Source organism: Microcaecilia unicolor, chromosome 1, assembly GCF_901765095.1.
Source record: "Microcaecilia unicolor chromosome 1, aMicUni1.1, whole genome shotgun sequence".
NCBI classification, from domain to species: domain Eukaryota; kingdom Metazoa; phylum Chordata; class Amphibia; order Gymnophiona; family Siphonopidae; genus Microcaecilia; species Microcaecilia unicolor.
The window spans coordinates 513,339,574-513,364,799 of record NC_044031.1 but is presented as its reverse complement, the minus strand read 5'-3'; the positions used below and the strand labels follow the sequence as shown (position 1 = coordinate 513,364,799).

General features: G+C 44.7%; 1 protein-coding gene across 1 annotated transcript in view; it reads left to right on the top strand.

The window, feature by feature from the left end:
• The window catches only part of NCOA2 (nuclear receptor coactivator 2), a 470,775-nt gene that overhangs the window by 273,749 nt on the left and 171,800 nt on the right, over positions 1-25,226 (top strand). The window contains 1 exon segment of the mRNA XM_030215383.1: positions 18,132-18,279. Coding sequence (XP_030071243.1) covers positions 18,132-18,279 — 148 coding nt within the window.

Genomic DNA, 25,226 nt, shown 5'->3' with positions numbered 1-25,226 from the left:
TCCTGAAAGTGGGGCTAGTTCTGGGCAAGACTTCTACGGTCTGTGTCCTGAAAATGGCAGATACAAATCAAGGTAAGGTATACACAAGAAGTAGCACATATGAGTTTATCTTGTTGGGCAGACTAGATGGATCGTGCAGGTCTTTTTCTGCCGTCATCTACTGTGTTACTATATGAACCAACTTCTGTAATACCCTAGCCAGTCTACTGGTCAAAACGTTGGCAAATATCTTGGCGTGAACATTTAGGAGAGATATGGGTCTCTTAGCCACATGTATAGATGGATCCTTCCCTGGTTTTGGCAATACAGTTACCCCTGCTTCAGCCATGGATGGTGGCAAATGGTGCCCTTCAAGTACCCCATTCCTGCTTAAGCCATGGATGGTGGCAGGCAGTTCCTGTGGGGTTCCCATGGAAGTGTATGCTGCACTACCGAGTACCAAGTTCTTTGAGCGCTGTCTCCTCCTCCTTGCTTTAACATCACAGATGTGGAAAGCCTACATTAAGGAGGTGGTAGAGATACAAATGGTGACGAAATTAAAAAAGGCATGGGATGAACACAGGATCTCTATTTAGAAAATGGAAGTTATAAAAAACCTAAACTTAAATGGCTGCATGTGTGTGGATGTGTCGTGTGACACTTACATGGTGACTCTGGCTGTGATGAACTAGGGCTGATACCGGGAGACCTGTACGATCTGTATCTCATATATGGCAATCTGGTTTTGGATGGGCTGGAAAGGGTTTAGACAGCAACCTTAGTGGCTGGAACATGAGGACAGTGCTGGACAGACTTTTACGGTCTGTGTCCTGCAAATGAGAAGATGTATAGGCTGGAGTGCGCTTTGAGGGCAACTCCAGCAGTTGGCACATAAGGATAGGGCCAGGCAGACTTCTATGGTCTATGTCCCAGAAACACCGCAGAAAGACCATAATCAAGTATATAATATCACATTCATTGTTGATTTAATCATGAATTGATAATGATTGTGACTATTGGGCAGACTGGATGGACCGATCCGTTTTTTATTTGCTGTCATTTACTATTACTATTAATCCTCTCTGCTTCTGGGCTGATGTGCAGACCTCAGCTCTGACATAGGCAAAAGCATCAGATGTCACCTGGCCTACTAGCGCGTGCATGTGGTGATCTCTTAGAACACAGTGCCAGTGAATCAGAGAAGTCTTATATGTGCGCACCAGAGTGTTCCAACTTCTGTTCCTTCCTTGCCTGCAGTGCTGCAGTTCAAACCCAGAGACTGAGAGTGCCGACAGGAATTTTTTAAAATGTACCATTAAATTCTTGTGGGTGAGGACAGGTTAAATTCTTGTGGGGATGGGTTAGATTCCCCACGGGGATGGGTTGGATTCCAGTGGGGACGGGCGGGGACAGGTTGGATTTCTGTCCCCGTGCAACTCTCTGTCTCCGTGCAACTCTCTGTCTCCTAACTGCCACACAAAGTTTTTATAAAATCTTGCTGTAAATCCATCAAGGTCAGGGCCTCCCCATTCTGAAGTCTGTGAATAACCCCCTGCACCTCCCCCAATCTAATTGGCTCATCCAGCTGTACACACTCTGGCTCAGTAAGTTGTGAAAGAGGGTCAGAGTCCAAATAGTGGTCTTCGCGGAAGCTGACTCTCCATCTGTTGCTCTATACAAGTTCTGGTAATATATTAAAATACAATTTTGAATCTCAGGATCTGTATACTGCCATCACCCCTCACTTGTGAAGACATCACTCTCCGCGCCTGAAGATAATGAGCAAGCATTGCGCTTGATTTATTCGCAAATTCAAAAAAAACTTTGCTTCTGTCATCTGGAGTTGTGCAAGCTCCCCACTCACCTTTCGTAAATCTTGCAATACCTGATGTGTGGGTGACCTCTTATGTTGACTCTCAAATTCCAGTAATCTACTCCATAATTGAAGTGAGAACTGCTCTCGTTCCCTCTTCCTCTGAGCCCCCCACTTGACAAAGGTCCCCTGTATCACCGCCTTCAGTGTAGCCCACAAATCACCATCATTCACTTCCCCATTATTAGTCCGTCTAAAATCCTGAATAGTTTGGCAAACTACTTTCCTTACCTGCTCGTCGCCCAATAAGGACTCATTAAGTCTCCAGAACCCCCACCCTTCTTGACTTCCCCATCCTCCTAAACTTGATCCACACAGGAGCATGATTTGTTATCTGTTTGCTTCCAGTATTAGCCTCACCCAACGTACCCCACATATTCCGATGAATCCAAATCCCATTAGTACAGATATATATTTGTGTAGCATGTGAATAGAAGGTATAGTTGTGTTGTACTCCATTAACCTCCAGCAATCCACCACTTCTAAAGCCTTCAAAAAACGAAGTAACTCTTTACAATTAGGCCCACTGTAATGCCCTTCCCCAGTGGAGTGATCCAGAAGCACATCAGGTGCTACATTAAAATCTCCAGCTACCACCACCTCCTCTCCTTTAGCAAACCCCTGAATCTCCCCAGGGAGTGTTCGAAAGATATCTGCCTGAGCCATATTTGGAGCGTACAAATTATTCAGTGTAAGTTCCTTGCCTTGTAGCAACCCTTGTAGCGCCACACATCAACTACTCGAGTCTTTAAACACCTGTTGTGTAGTAAACCACAAATTCTACCGAAGCAGTATTGCTACACCCCAGTGTGCTTACCCTCTTTACCCTTATGTACCACCACCTCACCAAAGGGCCACGGTTTAACACATGGGCATCTCGGGATTGCAGATGGGCTTTCTGCAAATATACAGCATCCCACTGTAAGCTCCTTGATTCTTTAAAAACCACACTGCATTTTCCCAGATTATTAAGCCCATTTACATTCCAGGCCCCAACCACAACTTCTCTTCTTGCCCCCTCCTTCACCCCAACAGAACTGCTAGAGGAGTTAAAACCCACCGTTAGCACATTATGCAGACCCTTGCCCATTGTCTTCCCCAAACCTTAACCCACCCCTATCCACCCCATCCCCTCCATTGAAACTGCTGATCTCTTCTTCCCTGTCAGATCATCCAACCCCAGAGGAATTGACTAACACACCAGAAGGCATGCAATCCCTCCAAATTCCCAGATCACAACCATTTGCATTCCATTTCCATAACCCCTCTTCCCGTTCAATAGGTCACACTCATACCATTGCTCTTTCGATTTTATGCGTGCACTCACCCCATTCAGCCCAATACATCAAATATGCCAGTAACTTTGCTAACTACAACCCCAAAACAGCAAATCTAATTGCAGTTAGCTCTCCTTCCCTTAAAAGTCAAATCCCCTAACCCCTCCACCTCCCATCTCCCCTCCTCCACACAAATTTAGCTTCTCCATCCATCAACTCCTCAACTTGAATCCCCAAAGAGAAGAAATGGATAGGAGGGACAGGAGAAGAAAAGGAGCACAAAGAGATGAGGAATTGAGTCATTGAATAAAGTGGTACTTTGAAATCTTATCTCCCGTTCTCCTGGAGTCATTGGTCCACTTCCCACTCTCTCTGTACTGAATAATAAAACACCAGGTAAAAATTCACATTTTACCCCCAAAATACTCAGAAAAATAACGCTAATTTGTCCATCCAGCATTATGAAAGCAATCAGGTCACATGTTTCTGTTGTTTCTTCCCACGGGCTATGAACTGTTGCCACGCCGAGTCTGCTCTGGGTTCCGATACCACCACTGCTGACTTAGCCGGTTCCAGTACATTCTCATAGCCCAGAGCCCACAACGCTGACCAGGCTTCCTCCGGTGTCTTCACTTTCTGTAATTATCCCACCACCGTAAGCCCAACTGCCAAGGGAAAAAGCCATTGATAGTGAACCCCCCTGTGTTTGCATATACTGGGTAATTTCTCGGAAAGATCTGCATTTTTTTGGAGGGTGGACCACGCCAAGACTTGATACACTCCTATTGTATAGTTTTTCCAAACAGTTTTGTGTTGTTTTCGCGCTTTAGCTAAAATTTGCTCCATAGAGTAATCCGCAAAACAAACTGTAATATCTCTTGGCGCAGATTCATATACCGAGCCCAAAGCCCTATGAGCCCTCTGAATGTGAAAGTCCACTAGTCTCCAGCCGGGCTTAGCACGTAAGGGCAAAATTCCTATTACTGCTCTGTTTCAGGATTACCTTTGAATTGCAAGTTGCATCTTCTGGACCTATTTTTCAGGTCTTCCACTTGCTCTCACAGCTCCTGGCATAAAGGAAGCCCTTCCCTCTTTATTTAATGCTTCCACTGCATTTCACAAAACAAAAGGAGCAAGTTCCCACCAGCTATCTTCTTCTTTTGATGTAGGCACAGGAAAAAAAAGATGTTAAAAGCTCCCAGGTCTCAACCTAATTAAATGATTTTTTTCAAAATTGTACTTACAAATAGTAAGTTTGATTGTTAAGCACCTGATACTCATAACATAACCCCAAGAAGTTAAACTTGGCATGCACTGCAACACTAGAGAAATTAAAAATAGAAATGCATTTCCTTTACTAGTGAACACAATACAAAGACATTTGCTATGCACATTTCCAAATGCTAACATATTCCATTCAATACAATCAAAATAAAAATGTTTTTTTTTCCTATCTTTGTTATCTGGACATTTTATTTTTCCATCATGTTGGTTCCAGTTTCTCTTTTCTACTTTTCTGTGTGTCTTCTGCTAATTCTCCTTCAAGCGGCAGCTGTCCATATGTCTCTTGTTCCATTCCATCACTACACCTATCTTTGACATATTGATCTTTTCTTTTTAGCTCTTTCCTCTCTTTTTCTTTACTGCCTTTCTGTTCCTTCAAATTTCACCCTCTTTCTCATCCCTCTTCTTTTTACTTTTCAGCTACATATCAAATTCCATCTCCTTCTCTCACCCTCTAGCTCTCCTACTACCCATCTCACTCCTTCCCCCAGCCTTCCATTCCCTTTCATTTTTAATCAGCTTCACATATATTTCTACCCCCTGTAATCATTATCCTCCTCTCATTCATTTCCTTGCCACCCCCCCAGTTTGGCCTCTCCCACATAGTTTCTCCATTTCCAGCATCTTCCTCCCTTCACTCTTGTAACCCAGCACCTGCTCTCTCTTTCTGCCCTCCCCACCTTTGTAGCCTGGCATCTCCCTGTCCCTTCCACTCCCCCTCAGCATCTTCCAGTCCCTTCTGTCTTCCCTCCTGCCCCATGATCCAGCATTTTTCTCTCTCTCTCTCTTCCCTCCAATTGTCCAGGATCTTTCCTTCACTCCTTTCTGGCCCTGGATCCAACATCTTCCTCTTTCTCCCTTCCCCCTCCTGTGCATCTCTCTCCCTTTCTCTCTTCCACCCCAATGTTCACATCTCTCTTCCCTCCTCCCTTTCGCCCCCTGTCCACATCTCTCTCGCTCTCTCTCGTGCCCCAGGTCCAACATCTCTTTCTTCCTCCCCCTCCCCATGCAGCATCTCCCTCACTCCCACCTCCATGTCAAACACTTCTCCCTCTCTCTCCCTATGCATCTCTCCCTCCCTTCACCCCTATGTCCAACATGTCGTCCTCCTCCCTCCCCATCCCACCTCCAACAATCCTCTCTCCTCAAAACCATGCATCATCTCACCCTCCCACCCCATCCCCAGAAATTCTCCCTGTCTCTAACTCCACACCCCATGCAGGATCTCTCTCTCCATCTATAGCCAACAATTAACCCCTCCCCCATATGCAGTACCTTGGTCCTTCCCATTCAATCTCGTCCCTCCTCTCCACACCCATGCATTTCTCTACAGCACCTTTTTCCTTTCCTTTCCTTCCCTCTCCTCCATCCCCATGTATTTCTCTGCAGCACCTCTTTCCTTTCCTTCTCTCCCCCCATGCGTTTCTCTGCTAGCGAGAATCGCTCCCCTGCCCCCATCACTGGAGGTAGATGGGGGCAGTAGAGTGATTCTCACTGGCAGAGAAATGTCCACAAAGATTTCCGTCAAAGGGTTAACGCTGGCAGAGAAGGTCCTTCACAAAGATTTCTGTCAAAGGTTTACCATCGGCAGCAGCAGTGATTCTCAGACACTACCTGCCTGTGGTGAACCCGGAAGCCTCCCCCCTCTGAAGTGTTCCGCGCAGGCAAAAAAAAAAAAAAAGGACGTTGCATCGAGAGGGTTCTGCGGTACGCAGCAGCAGAGGGGTGGCTTCTGGGTTAGCCGTGGGCAGTATGTCAGAATCGCTTACGGAGGTAACTCTTTGATAGAAATATTTGTGAGTGAAGGGAGGGAGATGCAGGACTGCAGAAGCCCCCGGAGCCCAGCCTACTCTCCCTATGCCAGTGTTTGCAAGAATACAGAGCCACTGTGTGGGCCTGAGCCCAAATTGGGTGGACCCAGGCCCACCCGTGGCTACGCCCCTGCGAAGTGCCTGTGTAAACGTGATTTAGTTTGAGTGGCATGAATTATTTGCCAGTTAATATGATCTAAATCTTGTCGTGTAACACCATGTTAGTAAAATGTAAAAACAAAAAATCCGTAAACTAATATATAATACTGCTTAAATGATTAAACATGAATATTTAGCCCTATTATCTTAAGCCCTATTTCTTTCACTCATCACACTCATTCACTATATTACTCCATAAAATTTCACTATTCAAGTGCTTACTTAACAGCTGCAAGTACATACAATATATCAAAATATTGTGCAATCACGCATTTGCTGTAAACATTTAAATCAGGTAAACATCAGCATATTGCTACTAAGCATAAAGCATTAAAGTGTCCAAGTGCATCGCTTGAAAACAATTGTCCAAATCAAAGCAAAAATAGTACTCCTTTATCTTTCCTTTGTCTGTTGACTCAATGTTCAAACTGTCATGAATTAATGTTCATACTGCTTTCCAGACTGTCCAGCTGGTGCTATATAGTTGCTGCAAAAAAAAGTTCTGTATTTGCCTCACAACGCTGCAGTGCACCTAATATGTTGTACAACTCTCTTTCAGAGTATATCTTCATTTTTGCCACTTTCAGTAACATCATTCTTTCACAGCGGATAGAAAACCCCGCTCCAAGTGTTGTAAACCTGACGCTATCAAAGCGTTTCACCGCTAGGCATCATCAGGGGTTTAAACTGAAAGGACAAAAAGATAAACCCATGGGCTTTTCCTATATACACTACCTCTCTGAATATCTATGAGATACATTTTCATGTGGAGAAAGACTATTTATTGAAGGATGCCTGAGGCGTGGGATAAACATAAAGGAATCCTTCTCAGAAGGAAGGGATCCCCAGAAGCTTAGCCGGTGGTGGGAGGCAGGGCTGGTGGTTGGGAGGTGGGGATAGTGCTGGGCAGACTTATACGGTCTGTGCCCTGAAAAAGACAGGTACAAATCAAGGTAAGGTATACACAAAAAATGGCACATGTGAGTTTATCTTGTTGGGCAGACTGGATGGACCGTGCAGGTCTTTTTCTGCCGTCATCTACTATGTTACTATGTTACTATTATATATGTATTTTTAAGATACTAGTTCTTTCGTGGATAACCTTTGTGCTACAGATCATGACAAGTTATTAAAGCTATTTTTCATCTTTTGCCACAGTATGCTTATATTATAGTAAATTTTAAGTTCAATTATTAATCCTGTTTCGGAAATATAATAAGAAATGTTGGACCCTTTGGAACCATTTTTTTTAGGGTTTTTCTTACTGAAAAGAATATGCCAGAGATTACTCCCCTTATTTGGCAAATTGAACCAATGTTTCTGTTGTTGTGACATGTAGAAAATGTTTTTCTCATAAAGGTAAATTAATAAATATAAAACTTTCATTTTAAGATTTGCAGTCTTGCTTGATCTGTGTAGCGAGACGAGTTCCAATGAAAGAAAGGACTTTTCTTCCCTCTTCTGAGAGCTTCACTACTCGTCAGGACTTGCAAGGTACATGAAAGAGTAAGGGGAAAATTTGTAATTTTTGAAGGGGAGAAACATTGAGGTTAATAGCTGTTCTTTGTATCCTCTAAACCATGAACGTAATTGACCTGTGTAATTCTAGGGAAGATTACCTCTTTGGATACAACCACAATGAGAACAGCAATGAAACCAGGTTGGGAGGATTTGGTTCGAAGATGTATTCAAAAATTCCATTTACAGCATGAAGGGGAGCTCTCATTTGCCAAGAGACATCATCAAGAAGGTATATTTTTCATTCTTCCTTTGACATCCTTTTAATACATACAATTCCTTCTTGTCTTTCACTACTACCGTTTGCTAACTTATATTATTTCTTTTTCTTTATGAGAAAAAAGGGGCTAGGGATTGTACGATTTGCTTCTAGAACTCGCTAGATTTAGGACTAAGTACAGTGAAGGTATCTGCTGTCAGTGTCCAGAATTACTCCCTTTTCTCTACTTTCTTCTCATATGACTAACTATCTAAGATCACACTGGTTCACCTTCCTGACTAGTTTATTTTAAAATGATACATTTTTAATGTTACGTAAAATAATTATAATTCAGAACAGCATATGGCATCTCTTACATAGACCATGCTCTGTTCTTCATAAACTATTCCCCCAACTAACTTTCTGCCTCCTTTCCTTCCCTCTCCAACAGCACTCCAGCGTTAGATTGTCAGTATCATAGAAGTATCCAGCATAGATTCATGGTTTGAATTACACGTTGAGAATTGTGCTTCAGGAGCTATATTGGGCTACCTTACCACATAGGGTTCAAGTCTCCTAGAGCACTTTTGTCTACCTGAGAACAATTTTCTTGTATTCATTCTTTTCAAACATTGAAGTTGAACAATATGATTCTTCCCTGTGTCGTATTGGGTGCTTCTGGTAGCATCTAATTAAGAATATATGTTTAATTTGTAACCTCCCCACAAAAAAAAAAAAAAAAAATTGCAACAACCTTTTCCCTTTAAGAGACACAAATCTTCAAATAGTATAGGCTCCAGAAGCAGTGGGAATGAAAAGTCCGTAGTTAGCCATGAAGCCTATAGCTGTTTACCATACTTGAGCCTGCCATGTGTGGGAAAGTATGGGGTAAAAATGTAATAAATAAATAAATAAAAATACTTTTGACTTTCTGGGCAAGATCATATTGATGCCTTCCTCCCTGCACATCATACATTTATCTTATGCTTGTTAAGCTCTGCAAAGCGAAGTAGTTCTGCAAGTTAAATGTAAACTGTTCCTCTTAAATAATTTGTCCTGCTTTAAAAACAAACCTTCAATTTTTCTACTGGCAGACATAGCCTCACTTTTCTCCTGTTCAGTCTAAATTGTCACCCGCTGCACTAAAATTTAGGGTAGCATTTTCTGAAGTGCTACCCATTCCACACACAGGGCCCAAGAGAGAGGCACATCGCTGGAGTCTCAATGCATGGATGAGGCGATGGTGCAAGTAGGAGGGTTTTAGGTTTGTAAGGAACTGGGCAACATTCGGCTCAACCAGGGTGGGACCATGCTGCTGGCATCGGCATTTAAAAAGGAGCTAGATCATCTTTTAAACTAGAACCTGGGGGAAGGCCGACAGTCGTTCAAAAACACATGGTTCGGAACAAGGAATCTTTCAAAGATATCCCCAAAACAGGGAAAATAGCTTACCCCGATTTTTAGATTGCAAAAGAGACCTTAGTAGATCAGGTGTCCTTAAATAAAAATTAGACAAAAGATTGCAAATTAACACTGTCAACTACTGAGCATGATATAAATAGGAACATCAAACATAGTTTGAAATGTCTATATGCGAATGCCAGACGCCTAAAAAATAAGATGTGAGAGTTAGAATATATTGCACTAAATCAAAAATTAGATTTAATAGACATCTCTGAGACCTGGTGGAAGGAGGATAACCAGTGGGACACTGCCATACCAGGGTACAAATTATATCATAGTGATAGGGTGGATTGAATTGGTAGATAGGTAGCATTGTATGTTAAAGAGGACTTTGAATCAAATAGATTGAAAATTCTACAGGAAACAAAACACATCTTGGAATCCTATGGATTGAAATTCCATGTGTAAAGGGGAAAAGGATGGTGATAGGAGGGTATTACCCTCTACCTGGCCAGGGTGAACTGACAGATGTAGAAATGCTATCAGAAAATAAGGAGGATAACTAACTGGGCAACACGATAATAATAGGTGATTTCAATTACCCCGGTATTGACTGGGTAAATGTAACATCAGGTCTTTTTAGGGAGGTAAGATTCCTTGACGACATCAAGGATTGCTTTATGGAGCAGCTGGTACAGGAGCCGACAAGAGAAGGAAAAATTCTAAACCTACAGTATTGCCACACTGGGACAGACCAAAGGTCCATCATGCCCTAGTCCTTAGTAGAGTGCAGGAGGTAATAGTGCTAGGGCTGCTTGATAACAGAGATCATACTACGATCAGATTTGATATCGGCTTTGAAGTACACTACAGGAAATCCAATATGTTAGCATTTAACTTTCAAAAAGGAGACTATGATAAAATGAGAAGAACGGTGAAAAAACAAAACTTAGTGGAGCAGCTAAAAAGTGAGGTGAAGGAAGCTATTAGAGCTAAAACAAAATCCTTCAGAAAATGGAAGAAGGAATTGACTGAAAATAATAAGAAACAGCATAAGGAATGTCAAGTCAAATGCAAAGCTCTGATAAGGAACGCAAAAAGGGACTTTGAAAAAAAGATTGCGCTGGAAGCAAAAACACATAGAATTTTTTTATTTATATTAAAAGCAAGAAGCCGGCAAAAAAATCGGTTGGACTGCTAGATGACCGAGGGGTAAAAGGGGCAATCAGGGAAGACAAAGCCGTAGCGGAGCGATTAAATTAATTCTTTGCTTTGGTCTTCACCGAGGAAGATTTGGAAGTGATACCGGTGCCAGAAATGGTATTTGAAGCTGACGAGTCGGAGAAACTGAATGAAGTCTCTGTAAACCTAGAAGATGTAATGGGGCAATTTGACAAATTAAAGAGTAGCAAATCTCCTGGACCAGATGGTGTTCATCCCAGAGTACTGATAGAATTGAAAAATGAACTTGCGGAACTATTGTTAGTAATATGTAAATTATCTTTAAAATCGAGCATGGTACTGGAAGATTGGAGGGTAGCCCATGTAACGCCAATATTTTAAAAAGGTTCCAGAGGGGACCCGGGAAATTATAGACAGATGAGCCTGATGTCAGTGCCGGGCAAAATGGTAGCGACTATTATAAAGAACAAAATTACAGAGCATGTTCAAAAGCATGGATTAATGAGATACAGTCAACATGGATTTAGTGAATGGAAATGTTGCCTCAATAACCTATTACGTTTCTTTGAAGGGGTGAACAAACATGTGGATAAAGGCAAGCCGGTAGATAGTGTGTATCTGGGTTTTCAAAAGGCGTTTCACAAAGTACCTCATGAAAGATTCCAGAGGAAATTGGAGAGTCATGGGATAGGAGGTAGTGTCCTATTGTGGGTTAAAAACTGGTTAAAGGATAGAAAACAGATAGGGTTAAATGGTCAGTATTCTCAATGGAGAAGGGTAGATAGTGGTGTTCCTCAGGGTTCTGTGCTGGGACCGCTGCTTTTTAACATATTTATAAATGATCTAAAAATGGGAGTAACTAGTGAGGTAATTAAATTTTCTGACGACAAAAAGTTATTCGAAGTTGTTAAATCGCGAGAGGATTGTGAAAAATTTAGAAGAGGACGTTACGAGACTGGGAGACTGGGCACCTAAATGGCAGATGACATTTAATGTGAGCAAGTGCAAAGTGATGCATGTGGGAAAGAGGAACCCGAGCTATAGCTACCTAATGCAAGGTTCCATGTTAGGAGTCACCTACCAAGAAAGGGATCTCGGAGTCGTTGTTGATGATACGTTGAAATGCTTGGCTCAGTGTGCTGCGGCAGCAAAGAGATCAAATAGAATGTTAGGTATTATTAGGAAAGGAATGGAAAACAAAAGTGAGGACTTTATAATGCCTTTGTATCGGTCCATGATTCGACCGCACATCGAATATTGTGTTCAATTCTGGTCGCCGAATCTCAAAAAAGATATAGTGGAATTAGAAAAGGTACAGAGAAGGGCGATGAAAACGATAAAGGGGATGGGACAACTTCCCTTTGAGGAAAGGCTGAAGTGTCTAGGGCTCTTTAGCTTGGAGAAGAGATGTCTGAGAGGAGATATAATAGAGGTCTATAAAATAATGAGTGGAGTGGAACAGGTAGGCGTGAATCGTTTGTTTACTGTTTCCAAAAATACTAGGACTAGGGGGCATGCGATGAAGCTATAGTAGTAAATTTAATATGAATTGGAGAAATTTTTTCTTCACTCAACGTGTAGTTAAAGTCTGGAATTCGTTGCCAGAGATTTTGGTAAAGGCGGTTAGCTTAGCGGTGTTTAAAAAGGGTCTGGACGGCTTCCTAAAGGAAAAGTCCATAGACCACTGTTAAATTGACTTGGGAAAATCCACTGCTTATTTCTGGAATAAGCATCATAAAATGTATTGAGCTTTTCAGGGATCTTGCCAGGTATCTGTGACCTGGATTGGCCACTGTTGAAAACAGGATACTGGGCTTGATGGACCTTTGGTCTGTCCAAGTGTGGCAATACTTATGTACTTATAAGATGCCTTGACCCACATTCAAATACATCCCAGTCACAGGAATTATCTGAGATTTTGTGTAGGGAAACACCACTATTAGTACCATGCTCTGTCTTTTGGCCTCTTGTCGGCTTCCAGGGTCTTTACAAAGTCACTATGCAGAGTGAGTGTACGTGTTTCCTTATCTGGATGATTGGCTGGTCAAGAGCACTTCCAGGAAAGGAGCACAGCAATCCATGTGCAATACTGTTTGGGTGTTGCAGCTCCTATGCTTCATTGTCAGTCACCCGAAGTTCTACCTTGAATCTTTCCAGTAATTGGCATTCATTGGAGCCCTGCTTGACTTGACTCAAGCCAGAACTTTCCTACCAGACCTACACATAGTCGCTCTAGTCTCTATAGCGCAGTGATGGCGAACCTTTCAGACACCGAGTGCCCAAACAGCAACCCAAAATCTAATTATTTATCGCGAAGTGCCGGTACTCATTATGGGCGGGGTCACCCATATGACTCCATCCCTATGATAGCCACACCCTCTTACACCAGCCATGGCGCATATAAACAGACATCATTGAAAACTAGTAAAAAAGGCCCGTTTCTGGCTGAAATGAAACGGGCGCTAGCAAGGTTTTGCGCGGAGTGTGTATGTTTGAGAGAGTGTCTGTGAGAGTGACTGTGTGAGAGTGAGAATGTGCAAGTGTGTGAGTGTGTCTGTGAGAGAGCGTGTGTGTATGTGAGAATGAGTGTGTGCGAGTGCATATGTTAGACAGGGAGTGTCCTTCCCTGTCCCCCCTGTCAGGTGTCAGGACTGGGGGGACTGTGGACAGTCATGAAGGCAGCCCCTACCAAAATAATGAAAGCAAGACCATTTGTATAATCACTGCATTCCAGAGAACAAAATGGAGCAAGTTTCCATATGCTATCTTTGCTTTCTGTATTCAGTAGCTGACAGGCTTGCTAGACTTACCTAAGTGGCTGCAGCTGCAATACACTGAAAAGAAAGCAAGGAAACCTATGAGACGTAGATACGGCCGTCCCCTTGGCCTCTGACGCTCCTCCCTTCTTCTATTTGACTTCCCTCTGATAGGTCCGTCATTCGGTGTGACGCTCCTCCCTTTTCCTGTTTCAGTTCCCTTTGATAGGTCAGAGCGGTGCAGCTGTGACACTCCTCCCTTCTCTGATAGGTCAGGGTGGGGCAGAGATGTAGTGTGCTTAAAAATGGTTACAGAGCTTCGAACATAAGAACTGTTGAAGCCTCAGAGTGTGCTTTAGAATGTTGAGGGTGCTTTTTATGTGCAGATGGGGCGTGGCTGAGACTGAGGGTGAGTAGTCCGAATAGCCTAGCCTACCAGGAGGACAGGAGTTCAGGACAAATGGAGTGAGCTTCAGAACGTCTGAGGGGGGATTTTATTTATATAGATATTATACTAGTACTAGGAAAAAATGCCCGTTTCTGAGCGCAATGAAACGGGCGCTAGCAAGGGGCCCCCTCCCTCCGTCCCTCCGAGCTACTTGCCTTGTTCGCTGTGGCGTTTCCGTTTCGGCCCTCGTCGAGTGTCATAGCTCTGCCCTCGACGTCATGACGTTTTGACGCGAGGGCGGTGCAGACACTCCAGTGCACACCGGATATCTCGGGCGCCTTAACTTCCGTGGAGGCTTCAGAACGTTGGGGTTGCCTTTTATATAGAGAGATAGGAGAAAAAAATAACATGATTTTCTTTCATTATAAATAATTTCTGTAAGTTGTTACAGCTCCAGTATACCCAGTGCAAAATAAGACAGCAGATGTAAATTCTCAAATTGGACATATTCCAAACACTAAAATGAAAATAAAATGATTTTTTTCTACCTTTGCTGTCTGGTGATTTTGTTTTTCTATCCATATTGATCCTAGTTGCTGATTCTGCTGCTCTCTATCTGTTCTCTTAACTCCGTTTCCAGGGCTTCCTTTCCAATTTATTTCTTTACTTTCCTCCTTTCTTCATTTCTTGCCCTCCATCAATGTCCAGCAACCCTCCTCTCCCCTCCAGTCACAAATGTTCAGCCACCCTCCTCTCCTGTCCAGCCACCCATGTCCAGCCACTCTCCTCTCCCCCCTTCCCTCCCAGTGGCAGGCCTCCCTCCCACCCAGCACCAGGCAGGCAGGCCTCCCTACCTCCCACCCAGCACCAGGCACCCCTGCCTCCCACCCAGCACCAGGCCATCCACCCACCCAGCACTCCCACCCAAACACCAGGTCTGCCTCCCTCCCACCCAAGCACCAGGCCACCCACCCAGCACCAGGCCTCCCATCCACCCACCAGACCTCCCACCAGGCCTCCCTCCCACCCACCCGGCAGCAGGCACCAGGCCACCCTCCTTCCCACCCACCCACCGTCAAGCATTCCTTCCTCCCTCCCTCCCTCTCACCCGGCACCAGCCCGCCCAGCTTCCATTCCTCCCTCCGAGCAGGAAATTTAAAAGTCTTCCCTTGTCGGGGTTAAGGCAGCGTCAGCAGTAACAGTGAAAAGCGTGCTGCTGGTTCGGCACGCCTTCAGCCTTCCATCTCTCAAACTCTGGTCCCGCCCTCATTTCCTGTTAGGGCGGGACCACAGCTTGTGAGACGGAAGGCTGAAGGCGTGCCGAACCAGCAGCATGCTTTTCACTGCTACTGCTGACGCGGCATTAACAGCGACAAGGGAAGACTTTTAAATTTCCTGCTCGGAGGGAGGGATGGAGGCCGGGTGGGCTGGTGCCGGGTGGGAGGGAGGGAGGAAGGAATGCTTGACGCCGGGTGGGAGGGAGGGCTGGAACGGGCTGAGGCGACGGGCGGAGCGTGTGCCAACAGAGAGGGCTCTGCGTGCCCTCTCTGGCACGCATGCCATAGGTTCACCATCACTGCTATAGCGGGAGAAGTTCAACAGAGTTAGCAGGTACTGGCTCAGTAGATGTTAACATTGCTAAGCCACATGGCCACGACACACATGACATACCTCCATTTGAGGCTAGTCCATTGGACCTCTAGCTTCTCAGTTGTTCCAGGCCACAGTGAACCTAGTGGATGTTATCTCTGTCACTGTCTCTCAAAACGTCTGTCTTGGCAGATGATTCAACATAATTTGGCCAAGGGATTCCCATCCAAATTCCTCTGCATCATAAGACCTTGACGGATACATCCAACCTGGGCTGGGGAGCTCATGTAGAGGGGCCCCACATCAAAGGTCAGTGGTCACACAGGAGAGATTATATCATACCAACCCTCTGGATTTACAGACCATATGAAACACTCTAATGGCTTTTAGAGATTGGCTATCTAATCAAACTGTCCTCATTCAGTCAGGGTATGATGGACTGCGTAAACAAGCAGGGAGGCATGGGATCATGCCTCCTGTGTCGGGAAATGGTCAGAATGTGGAGGTGGCCAAACAACAGTGGCATTGTACTCAGAGACAAGTATCTGATGCGAATACTGAGTAGTTTGATGCAACCACACGAGTGGCCTCTCTATATGGGTTTAGACTGAGAGAACTGTTGTGAGTGGGGTACTCCCTTTGTGGACCTCTTTGCCACTCATTGAAACCACAAAGTTCCCCACTACTGTTTTAGACTGGAATCACATGACAGACTGGCATCGGATACCTGTCTTCTAGATTGGGGAAGGGTCTTCTGTACACACATCCTTCAATGCTGCCGTCAGTAAAAACTCTCCTGAAACTCATGCAGACAGAGGAGCCATGATCTTTATCACCACTTATTGGCTGAGACAGCTTTGGTTTCTCCTGCTTTTGGAGTTAGCCTTTAGAAGCCCTTGGAAACTGGAGTGCTTTGACCTTCAAAACTCAGAACAAGACCCTGGACCCCTTCTCGTGTCCTACACAAAAACTGCTTGAATAACTTCTACACAAAAACTGCTTGAATAACTTCTACACGAAAATGACAGGGACAAATCAAGATCCAAGTATGCATATGTAGTATTGCATCATACCTTATGTGAGTGGTTCCTAAGCCTGGTCTTGGAGGCATCCCAGCCAGTCAGGTTTGCTGTGAGTTTATCTTGTTGGGCAGACTGGGTGGACTCTGCCATCATAGATAGACTGTTGTTTATTAGAGTTTGGCCTCAAGACCAACTCCATAAGGGTACACCTCAGTGTAATTGGAGCTTAACACCAATTAGAGGGTAAACTTATTCTGTACAGCCTTTAGTTGTTCACTTCATGAGGCGCTTGTTACTTAAACCTCCCATCAAGCCTCCTACAGTGCCATGGGATCTTGCTGTTCTCACCCTGCTGATGCAAGCTTCTTTTGGGCCACTTGAAACCTGCACTCTTTTAAGTCTAGAACCTTCACATTTGAATAAACCCTCTCCACACTTGTCTTAATATTAAACCACACCATCTGGTGATCACTGGATGCCAGATGACCACCTATTGTAAACAGAAACACTCTTCCCATTTTTAAGCACGAAGTCCAGTATGGCCCCATCCCACAAGGGTACCATACTGCTGGAATAGTTCTCCCTGTAGTGAATCCAGGATGTCTCTACTTCTAGAAGACCCCACAATAGGGATACCCCAATCGACATCTGGCATATTAAAATCTCTCAGTAGTAGTAAGTATTTCCCCTTCCACAGCTATATTTTGAATGTCCTCAATTAAATTTGTCCATTTCTTCTGTCTCTGGAGGAGGCTTGTGTATTACACCAATGTAAAAAAAATTTCTATTCCCTCTTTCCAGACTGACCCACACTGCCTGTTCCTTACCCTGTAGGTCCTGCATTTTTAAATGTTAATGTTTAAACAGCAGAATGTGAAAAGTGCATGAGGATGTGAAGACATACTCAAGGCACCATATAGATTTGATCAACTGTAAATTTTCCTTTTTATCCACTCTGTTTTTTTATGTTTACATGTTCTGTTGAATACTATTTACATTGTCGAGACTTAACTTCGTTTTGATGTTTAAAAATTATGGGCCCGAAATGCGAAGGATTTATGCTCCTAATTTTGAGTTATGCTCCTAAATTGGCCTCTGAAAAAATGTACTAGGTCTGAGTGCATAAATTTATATTAAAAATTTCATAAGCTAATTTAGGAGCATAAAAAGTGAATGGAAACATTAATAGATTTAGGGCAAGGGTAAAAGTTAGGAGCTTAGCACCGATTTTCAGCACAAGGCTGATGAATCTAGGTATATGCATGGCAGGCCTAAATTTATAAGCGTAACTTTTAAAATCCTAAATTTTCAGTTGAAAACACATTCCTACATTTGGTTGAAAATAGGGCACAAATTTAGGAGCTTGATTTTTTTTGACTATCAGGTTCTGTATTTCTGTATTTCTTGCACTAAAGAAACAAATAAGTTAATGCTCCTTAAAAAATCCATTTTTCCAATAGCAAAAATACCTTTATTGATCAGTATTGCTGATGTACAAAGAATGTTCACTGATAGAAACTGAAAAAAAAGGAATAAATTCCTGTGCTTTTGGACTACTTTTATAATAGCACTTACAATTCTACATTCTACGTTTCTGAAGAGACTCCAGTAGATTGAGTTGAAAATGTATGTGCACTTAACTTTTAGTACTTTGTTGTAAGTGTTCTTTCTCCTGGCTTCTACTTACAGTGCTGAGGCAAGGGCTGGCATTCAGTCCCGTGTATCGCTTTTCTTTGTCTGATGGCACTATAGTTGCGGCCCAAACGAAGAGCAAGCTCATCCGCTCTCAGACTACTAGTGAACCTCAGCTTGTAATATCGTTGCACATGCTTCAAAGGTAATTTCACACATGCATTTTTTTAAAACAAATTTCGAACAGTTAACTGACTGACTTCTTTCTGTATTCTCTTTGAGATCAAGAATATTTTTTCCTTGAATTTATACATTGATAAAACAATGTAATTACTAGATTTTCTTTCCATTTTTTGAATTTGGTGAATCTTAATTTGGATTCTTGATCTTAATTTGTTTGTATACCATTGATTAGTAGGCACACTAGTAAATTTTAACCATGGCAAAATATTACTTTTAAGATTTGAATGTTTAATTTATTCGTGCAGGGTTGGGTCCTAATCCTGACATTGTTTTAGAAAGTTCAAGTTTGTAAGCCTGATACTTTATCTCCAGGTGTGGCATTATTAATTATGCAAGAATGGAAACTTTGTGGTTTGACAGCAGTGAGCACTGGTGTTAAATGTATTAATGCGTTGCTTTAAAAGAGCTCTAGATTATATAACTTTGGCTGTTTTCCAGTTTCAGGTGACTGAATCAATTATACTGTCTTCAGTGTCATCAGAATTCTTTAAAATGTTTAAGGTAGCTATGGACAAATTAGTTTCTACCTGCTAATTTTCTTTTCTTGAGTCCTGCTATACCATTCCAGATGAATGAGTTATGTCCCCCAACCAGCAAACGGAGGCAACGTGACATCATCGAAGTATAAAATATGATGCAGGGTTTGGTGACAATTCATCATATATTCAAGCTAAATGTATTCAAATATGTGCAGAAAACTTGAGGCAAATGGGAGACATAGTACACATCTATACCTGTTTTTTTCCCCTAAATGTACACATCCATAGTTGTTCTTTTACCATAAATATGAGCCTCACTAAAACTTCTTACACACAAAATTTTCTTGAGGCTCATATTTAGTCTTAGAAGAATAGCATTTCCTCACCCAACATTTTATCATGGCGCAGAAAGCTAAATGTCTTCAAATAATATATACGGCAAATTGAGCAAAGATATTTACGTTTAAAATAGCAGGTATCACATAATGCACAATGAATATCTGTGGAAAACTTGCACACAAAGGTAATGCAAGGTCAAAACTGTGACAGATCATTGGCAAGCAGTTATAGCACTGTTAGGTTAGAGAGGATAGGAGCAGGGTGAGGGGAAGGGAGCAAGGTAGCATTTCGGAGTCCTGTGTAGATAAAACAGGAAAGAGAATCAGGATATGTGGCTTCAGTATGTGTTTAGCAAAGCTTTAGGTGCAAAAGGACAGGTGCCAATGTTGGCATTAATAGTTTTTCTTTAGATATGTGCACAAAGAAGCCGTGATTATTGACACTCTCTCCGTTTACTGCAAGTTTTTCATGCATAAAATTTTGAGTGCATTTAGCTTGAATATGCGATGAAATATTTGTTGTGTGCTGAAATGTCTGCGGTGTGGTGGTGTCACGTGATGAAGTGACAGATTAAGATAAAAATGCTGCTGTTCTGCACCTAAATATGAGCCTTGTAAAAATTGTATTTATTTATTTATTTGCTACATTTGTATCCCACATTTCCCCACCTATTTGCAGGCTCAATGTGGCTTACAATATATTACAACAACAATCACATTAATGGAATAAGAATTTCAGAATATAGATACAGATAAGGTGCATAAGAAAATCATGGCAATCATATTAACGGAATATGAATTTCAGAATTGTTACAAATAAGATGCATAAGAATATCATGTGAGTTAGAAGTGGAGAAGTAGAAAAACATAGCATAATGATATCGGGACAAGATATAATATTCAGTAATGAGGATGTAATTAAAATAAACAAATTAGGAGAGTTCCATAAAAGTTGTATCTGGTGAAGTTTAGGAGTCAGTTCGTTATGGGGGATCCTTTTTGTACGTCTTTTTGAACAAGTAAGTCTTCAGTGATTTCCGGAAGGTTGTCAAGTCATGTCGTTTTTATGGTGATCGGCAATTCATTCCATAGTTGTGTGTAGATGTATGAGAAGCTAGATATTTGTATTTAAGTCCTCTGCAGTTGGGATAATGGAGGTTTTAGAAAGTACGTGATGAACTTTTGTTGTTTCTCTCTGGTAAGTCTATTAGGTATGACATGTAAGATGGGGCATCTCCATAAATAATTTTATGAACCAAGGTGCAAATCTTGAATGCAATTTGATCTTTTAGTGGGAGCCAATGTAATTTTTCTCTAAGGGGTCTGGCACTTTCATATTTCGTCTTTCTGAATATCAGTCTGGCTGCGGTGTTTGGGCAGTCTGGAGTTTCTTAATGGTTTGTGTCCTGCATCCCACATATAAGGAATTACAATAGTCCAAATGACTCAATACCAATGATTGTACTAGTATGCAGAATGTCTCCCTTGGGAAGAAAGATTTCACTCTAAGCCTCCACATTGCATAGAACATTTTCTTTATAACATTTTTCACATGGTTATCTAGGTTAAAATTTCTATCAATTGTTACGCCTAGGAGTTTCAGGGTGTCCGCAACAGGAAGAGTATGGTTTGGTGTATTTATATTGATATAGTTGATTTTATTATACTGCGATGATAGTATAAGGCATTGTGTCTTTTCTGCTTTGAGCTTTAGTTGGAATGCATCCGCCCATGAGTTTATAATTTGGAAGCTGAGATTAATTTTATCTGCAATTTCTGATAAGTCGTGTTTGAACGAAATATATATTGTGACATCATCAGCATAAATATATGGGTTTAGGTCTTGGTTGGATAGTGATCTGGCCAGTGGTAACATCCTTAAGTTAAAGAGAATCGGTGAAAGCGGAGATCCTTGAGGTACACCACATTCAGGTCTCCATGGCGATGATATGATCGATTTAGAAATTACTCGGTATATTCTTGTCGTTAGGAAACTATGAAACCAATTCAGTAAATTTCCTCCAATTCAAAAATATTCTAGAATGTTTAATAGAATACCATGGTTAACCATGTCAAATGCGCTGGACATGTCGAATTGTAAAAGAAGAACTTTATTACCAGTTGCAATAATTTGTTTGAATTTGGTCATGAGTGTTATAGGAACTGTTTCGGTGCTGTGATTAGCACGGAATCCAGATTGGGATGGGTGTAATACTGAGAAATTGCTCAAGTAGTTGGTAAGTTGTTTAGTTACCAGACTTTCCATTAACTTGACTACCAGAGGGATGGATGGCACTGGACGATAATTAGTTATATCATTTAGTTTTTTCTTCTGGTCTTTGGGAATTGGTGTGAATAGGATATTGCCTTTATCCGTGGGGAAGGATCCATGTTGAAGCATAAGATTAAGGTAGGAAGTGAGATCTGCAATGAAACGTTGGGGGTCAGATTTTATTAAATAGCTGGGGCATGTATCCAGTTTACAGGGGGCTTTGGTGGATTTGTTGATCATTGGGCGACAGTATCTTTTTTTTTTTTTTTTTTTTTTTTTTAATTTGTACCCCGCGCTTTCCCACTCATGGCAGGCTCAATGCGGCTTAGGTACTTATTTTTCTCCGAGGACAAGCAGGCTGCTTGTTCTCACGACTGGGTGACGTCCGCGTCAGCCCCCACCAACCGGAAGAAGCTTTGCTGGCGGTCCGCACGCAGGGCACGCCCACCGCGCATGCACGGCCGTCTTCCCGCCCGTGCGTGACCGTTCCCGCCAGTTCCTTTTTTTCCGCGACTGGAGAGAGTCGTGCCTTCGCCGCTCTCTCTGTTTTCAGCCCCGGAAAAACTGTCGCGTTTACGCGAACCTTTTTATTTTATTTTATTTCGTTGCCGCGCGCTCCACTTTTCTTTTCTTTAAAAAAAAAAAGGAGCACGCGCTCCCATTTTCCCTCGTTTCTAGCGGGGGCGTCGCGTTGCGGCCTAGTGGCCGCACGGTCGATTTCTTTTTTCGAGGTGTGATTACCGCCACCATAAACGACTTTAACTTCGCCGACGCGATTTTTCCGTCGATGTCCTCGAAGGTCCCGAGTGGATTTAAAAAGTGTGGTCGGTGCGGCCGGCCGATCTCGCAGACCGACACCCACGCTTGGTGCCTCGGGCCGGAGCACAATATCAAGTCGTGTTCCCTGTGTCTCAGTCTCCGGAAACGGACTCAGGTTGCGAAGCAAGTTCTTCGGGACCGTCTTTTTGGAACTTGCGCCGGCCCCTCGACGTCGACCTCGACGGCATCGGTATCGACGGCCGGTTCTTCGGTACCGGTATCGATGCCCGAGAAATCGGCACCGATGGCATCGACCCCAGGAGCACAGGTCCCGTCGGCCCGCCGGTCCTCCGGTGAAGGTAGGGGTGAGAGGCCGCGTGGGCAATCGGCCCCGGTCACTCCCTCGGCCCATGGCCCTCAGGACCGAACCCTGTCGGACCCGGTTCCTCGTGACCGAGGGGGATCGACCTCCTCCTCCTCTGCTCCACCTGGCGCCGATGACGGGCATCGCAAAAAATCAAAAAAGCACCGTCATCGGTCGCCCTCGATGCACCAGGGTTCCGGTGCCGGCAAGGAGTCGACGCCGAAGCGTCGTCGAGAGGAGAGATCCCCTTCGGTTGTGGAGGTACCGCCGCGTCAGGGTCCCAGCACTTCGGTGCCGTCTCCTGGACCCGAGCAGATTCTGGCACCGACACCTCTACCGGCCCCACCGTCTTTCCCGGCAGCGGGCCTGGACGAGTGCCTCCGAGCCATCCTTCCGGGGATCCTGGAAGGGCTGATGCGCCAGGCTGTGCCGGCGCCGGGGGTGCTTGCGCCCTCGGCGCCGTTGACTGTGGCGCCGGCGAGCTCTAGCCCGGTGCCGAGGCCGTCATCACTGCCGCCGCTTGCGGCGCCGGTCTCGACCGCCACGCAGGTGGAGTCCCCGTCGATGGAGGGAGCTTCGTCCCTGCCGGCGCGGGAGTCCACCGCTCGACGACACCGAGGCCTCGGTGCCTCGACGTCGAGCCGGGCCCGGTTAAGGACTCAGCTACATGAGCTTATGTCCGATACCGAGGAAGAGGCCTCGTGGGGGGAAGAGGAGGACCCCAGATATTTCTTCTCAGAGGAGTCTGCGGGCCTCCCCTCTGACCCCACGCCTTCACCGGAGAGGAAACTCTCACCCCCGGAGAGCCTCTCTTTTTGCCTCCTTTGTCAGGGATATGTCTATCTGCATTCCCTTCCCCGTGGTCTCTGTGGATGAGCCGAGGGCTGAGATGCTCGAGGTCCTCGACTATCCATCACCACCTAGAGAGTCCTCCACGGTGCCGTTGCACAATGTCCTCAAAGAGACACTGCTTCGGAACTGAATGAGACCGCTATCTAATCCCATCATCCCCAAGAAAGCGGAATCCCAGTACAGAATCCACTCTGACCCAGAGTTAATGCGGCCCCAATTGCCCCATGACTCGGTGGTCGTGGATTCTGCTCTCAAGAGGGCACGGAGTTCGAGGGATACCGCCTCGGCGCCCCCGGGGCGGGAGTCTCGCACTCTGGACTCGTTTGGGAGGAAGGCCTACCAATCCTCCATGCTCGTGACCCGCATCCAGTCATACCAGCTCTATACGAGCATCCACATGCGGAACAATGTGAAGCAACTGGCGGACCTGGTCGATAAGCTCCCGCTGGAGCAGTCCAGGCCTTATCAGGAGGTGGTCAGGCAGCTGAAGGCGTGCAGAAAGTTCCTGTCCAGGGGTATCTATGACACCTGTGATGTGGCATCTCGTGCTGCGGCCCAAGGTATAGTGATGTGCAGGCTCTCATGGCTGCGTGCCTCTGACCTGGACAACCGCACCCAGCAGAGACTGGCCGACGTCCCTTGCCGGGGGGATAATATTTTTGGTGAGAAGGTCGAGCAGCTGGTGGACCAACTGCATCAGCGGGAAACCGCCCTCGACAAGCTCTCCCACCGGGCGCCTTCAGCATCCACCTCAGCAGGTGGACGTTTTTCCCGGGCCCGGCAGGCTGCACCCTATTCTTTTGCAAAGCGTAGGTACACCCAGCCGGCCCGAAGGCCTCGTCAGGCACAGGGACAGCCCTAGCGCGCTCGTTCTCGTCAACAGCGTGCGCCTAAGCAGCCCCCTGCGCCTCCACAGCAAAAGCCGGGGACGGGCTTTTGACTGGATCCACGGGAACATAGCCGCCCTCAAAGTGTCCGTACCGGGGGGAAGTTAAAATTTTTTCACCAAAGGTGGCCTCTCATAACCTCTGACCAGTGGGTTCTCCAAATAGTGCGGTGCGGAAAAGCCCTGAATTTGGCCTCCCTGCCACCAAATTGTCCTCTGGGAGCTCAATCTTTCAGCTCCCATCACAAGCAGGTACTTGCAGAGGAACTCTCCGCCCTTCTCAGCACCAATGCGGTCGAGCCCGTACCACCCGGGCAGGAAGGGCAGGGATTCTATTCCAGGTACTTCCTTGTGGAAAAGAAAACAGGGGGGATGCGTCCCATCCTAGACCTGAGAGGCCTGAACAAATTCCTGGTCAAAGAAAAGTTCAGGATGCTTTCCTTGGGCACCCTTCTGCCAATGGTTCAGAAAAACGATTGGCTATGTTCCCTGGATTTAAAGGACGCATACACTCACATCCCGATACTGCCAGCTCACAGACAGTATCGCAGATTCCGCCTGGGCGCACGGCACTTTCAGTATTGTGTGCTGCCCTTTGGGCTTGCCTCTGCCCCACGAGTGTTTACAAAGTGCCTCGTGGTGGTGGCGGCGTATCTACGCAAGCTGGGAGTGCACGTGTTCCCATATCTCGACGATTGGCTGGTCAAGAACACCTCGGAGGCAGGAGCCCTCCGGTCCATGCAGTGCACTATTCAACTCCTGGAGCTGCTGGGGTTTGTGATAAATTACCCAAAGTCCCATCTCCAGCCAACCCAGTCTCTGGAATTCATAGGAGCTCTGCTGAATACCCAGACGGCTCAGGCCTTCCTTCCCGAATTGAGGGCCAACAACCTCCTGTCCCTTGCTTCGCAGACCAGAGCGTCTCAGCAGGTCACAGCTCGGCAGATGTTGAGACTTCT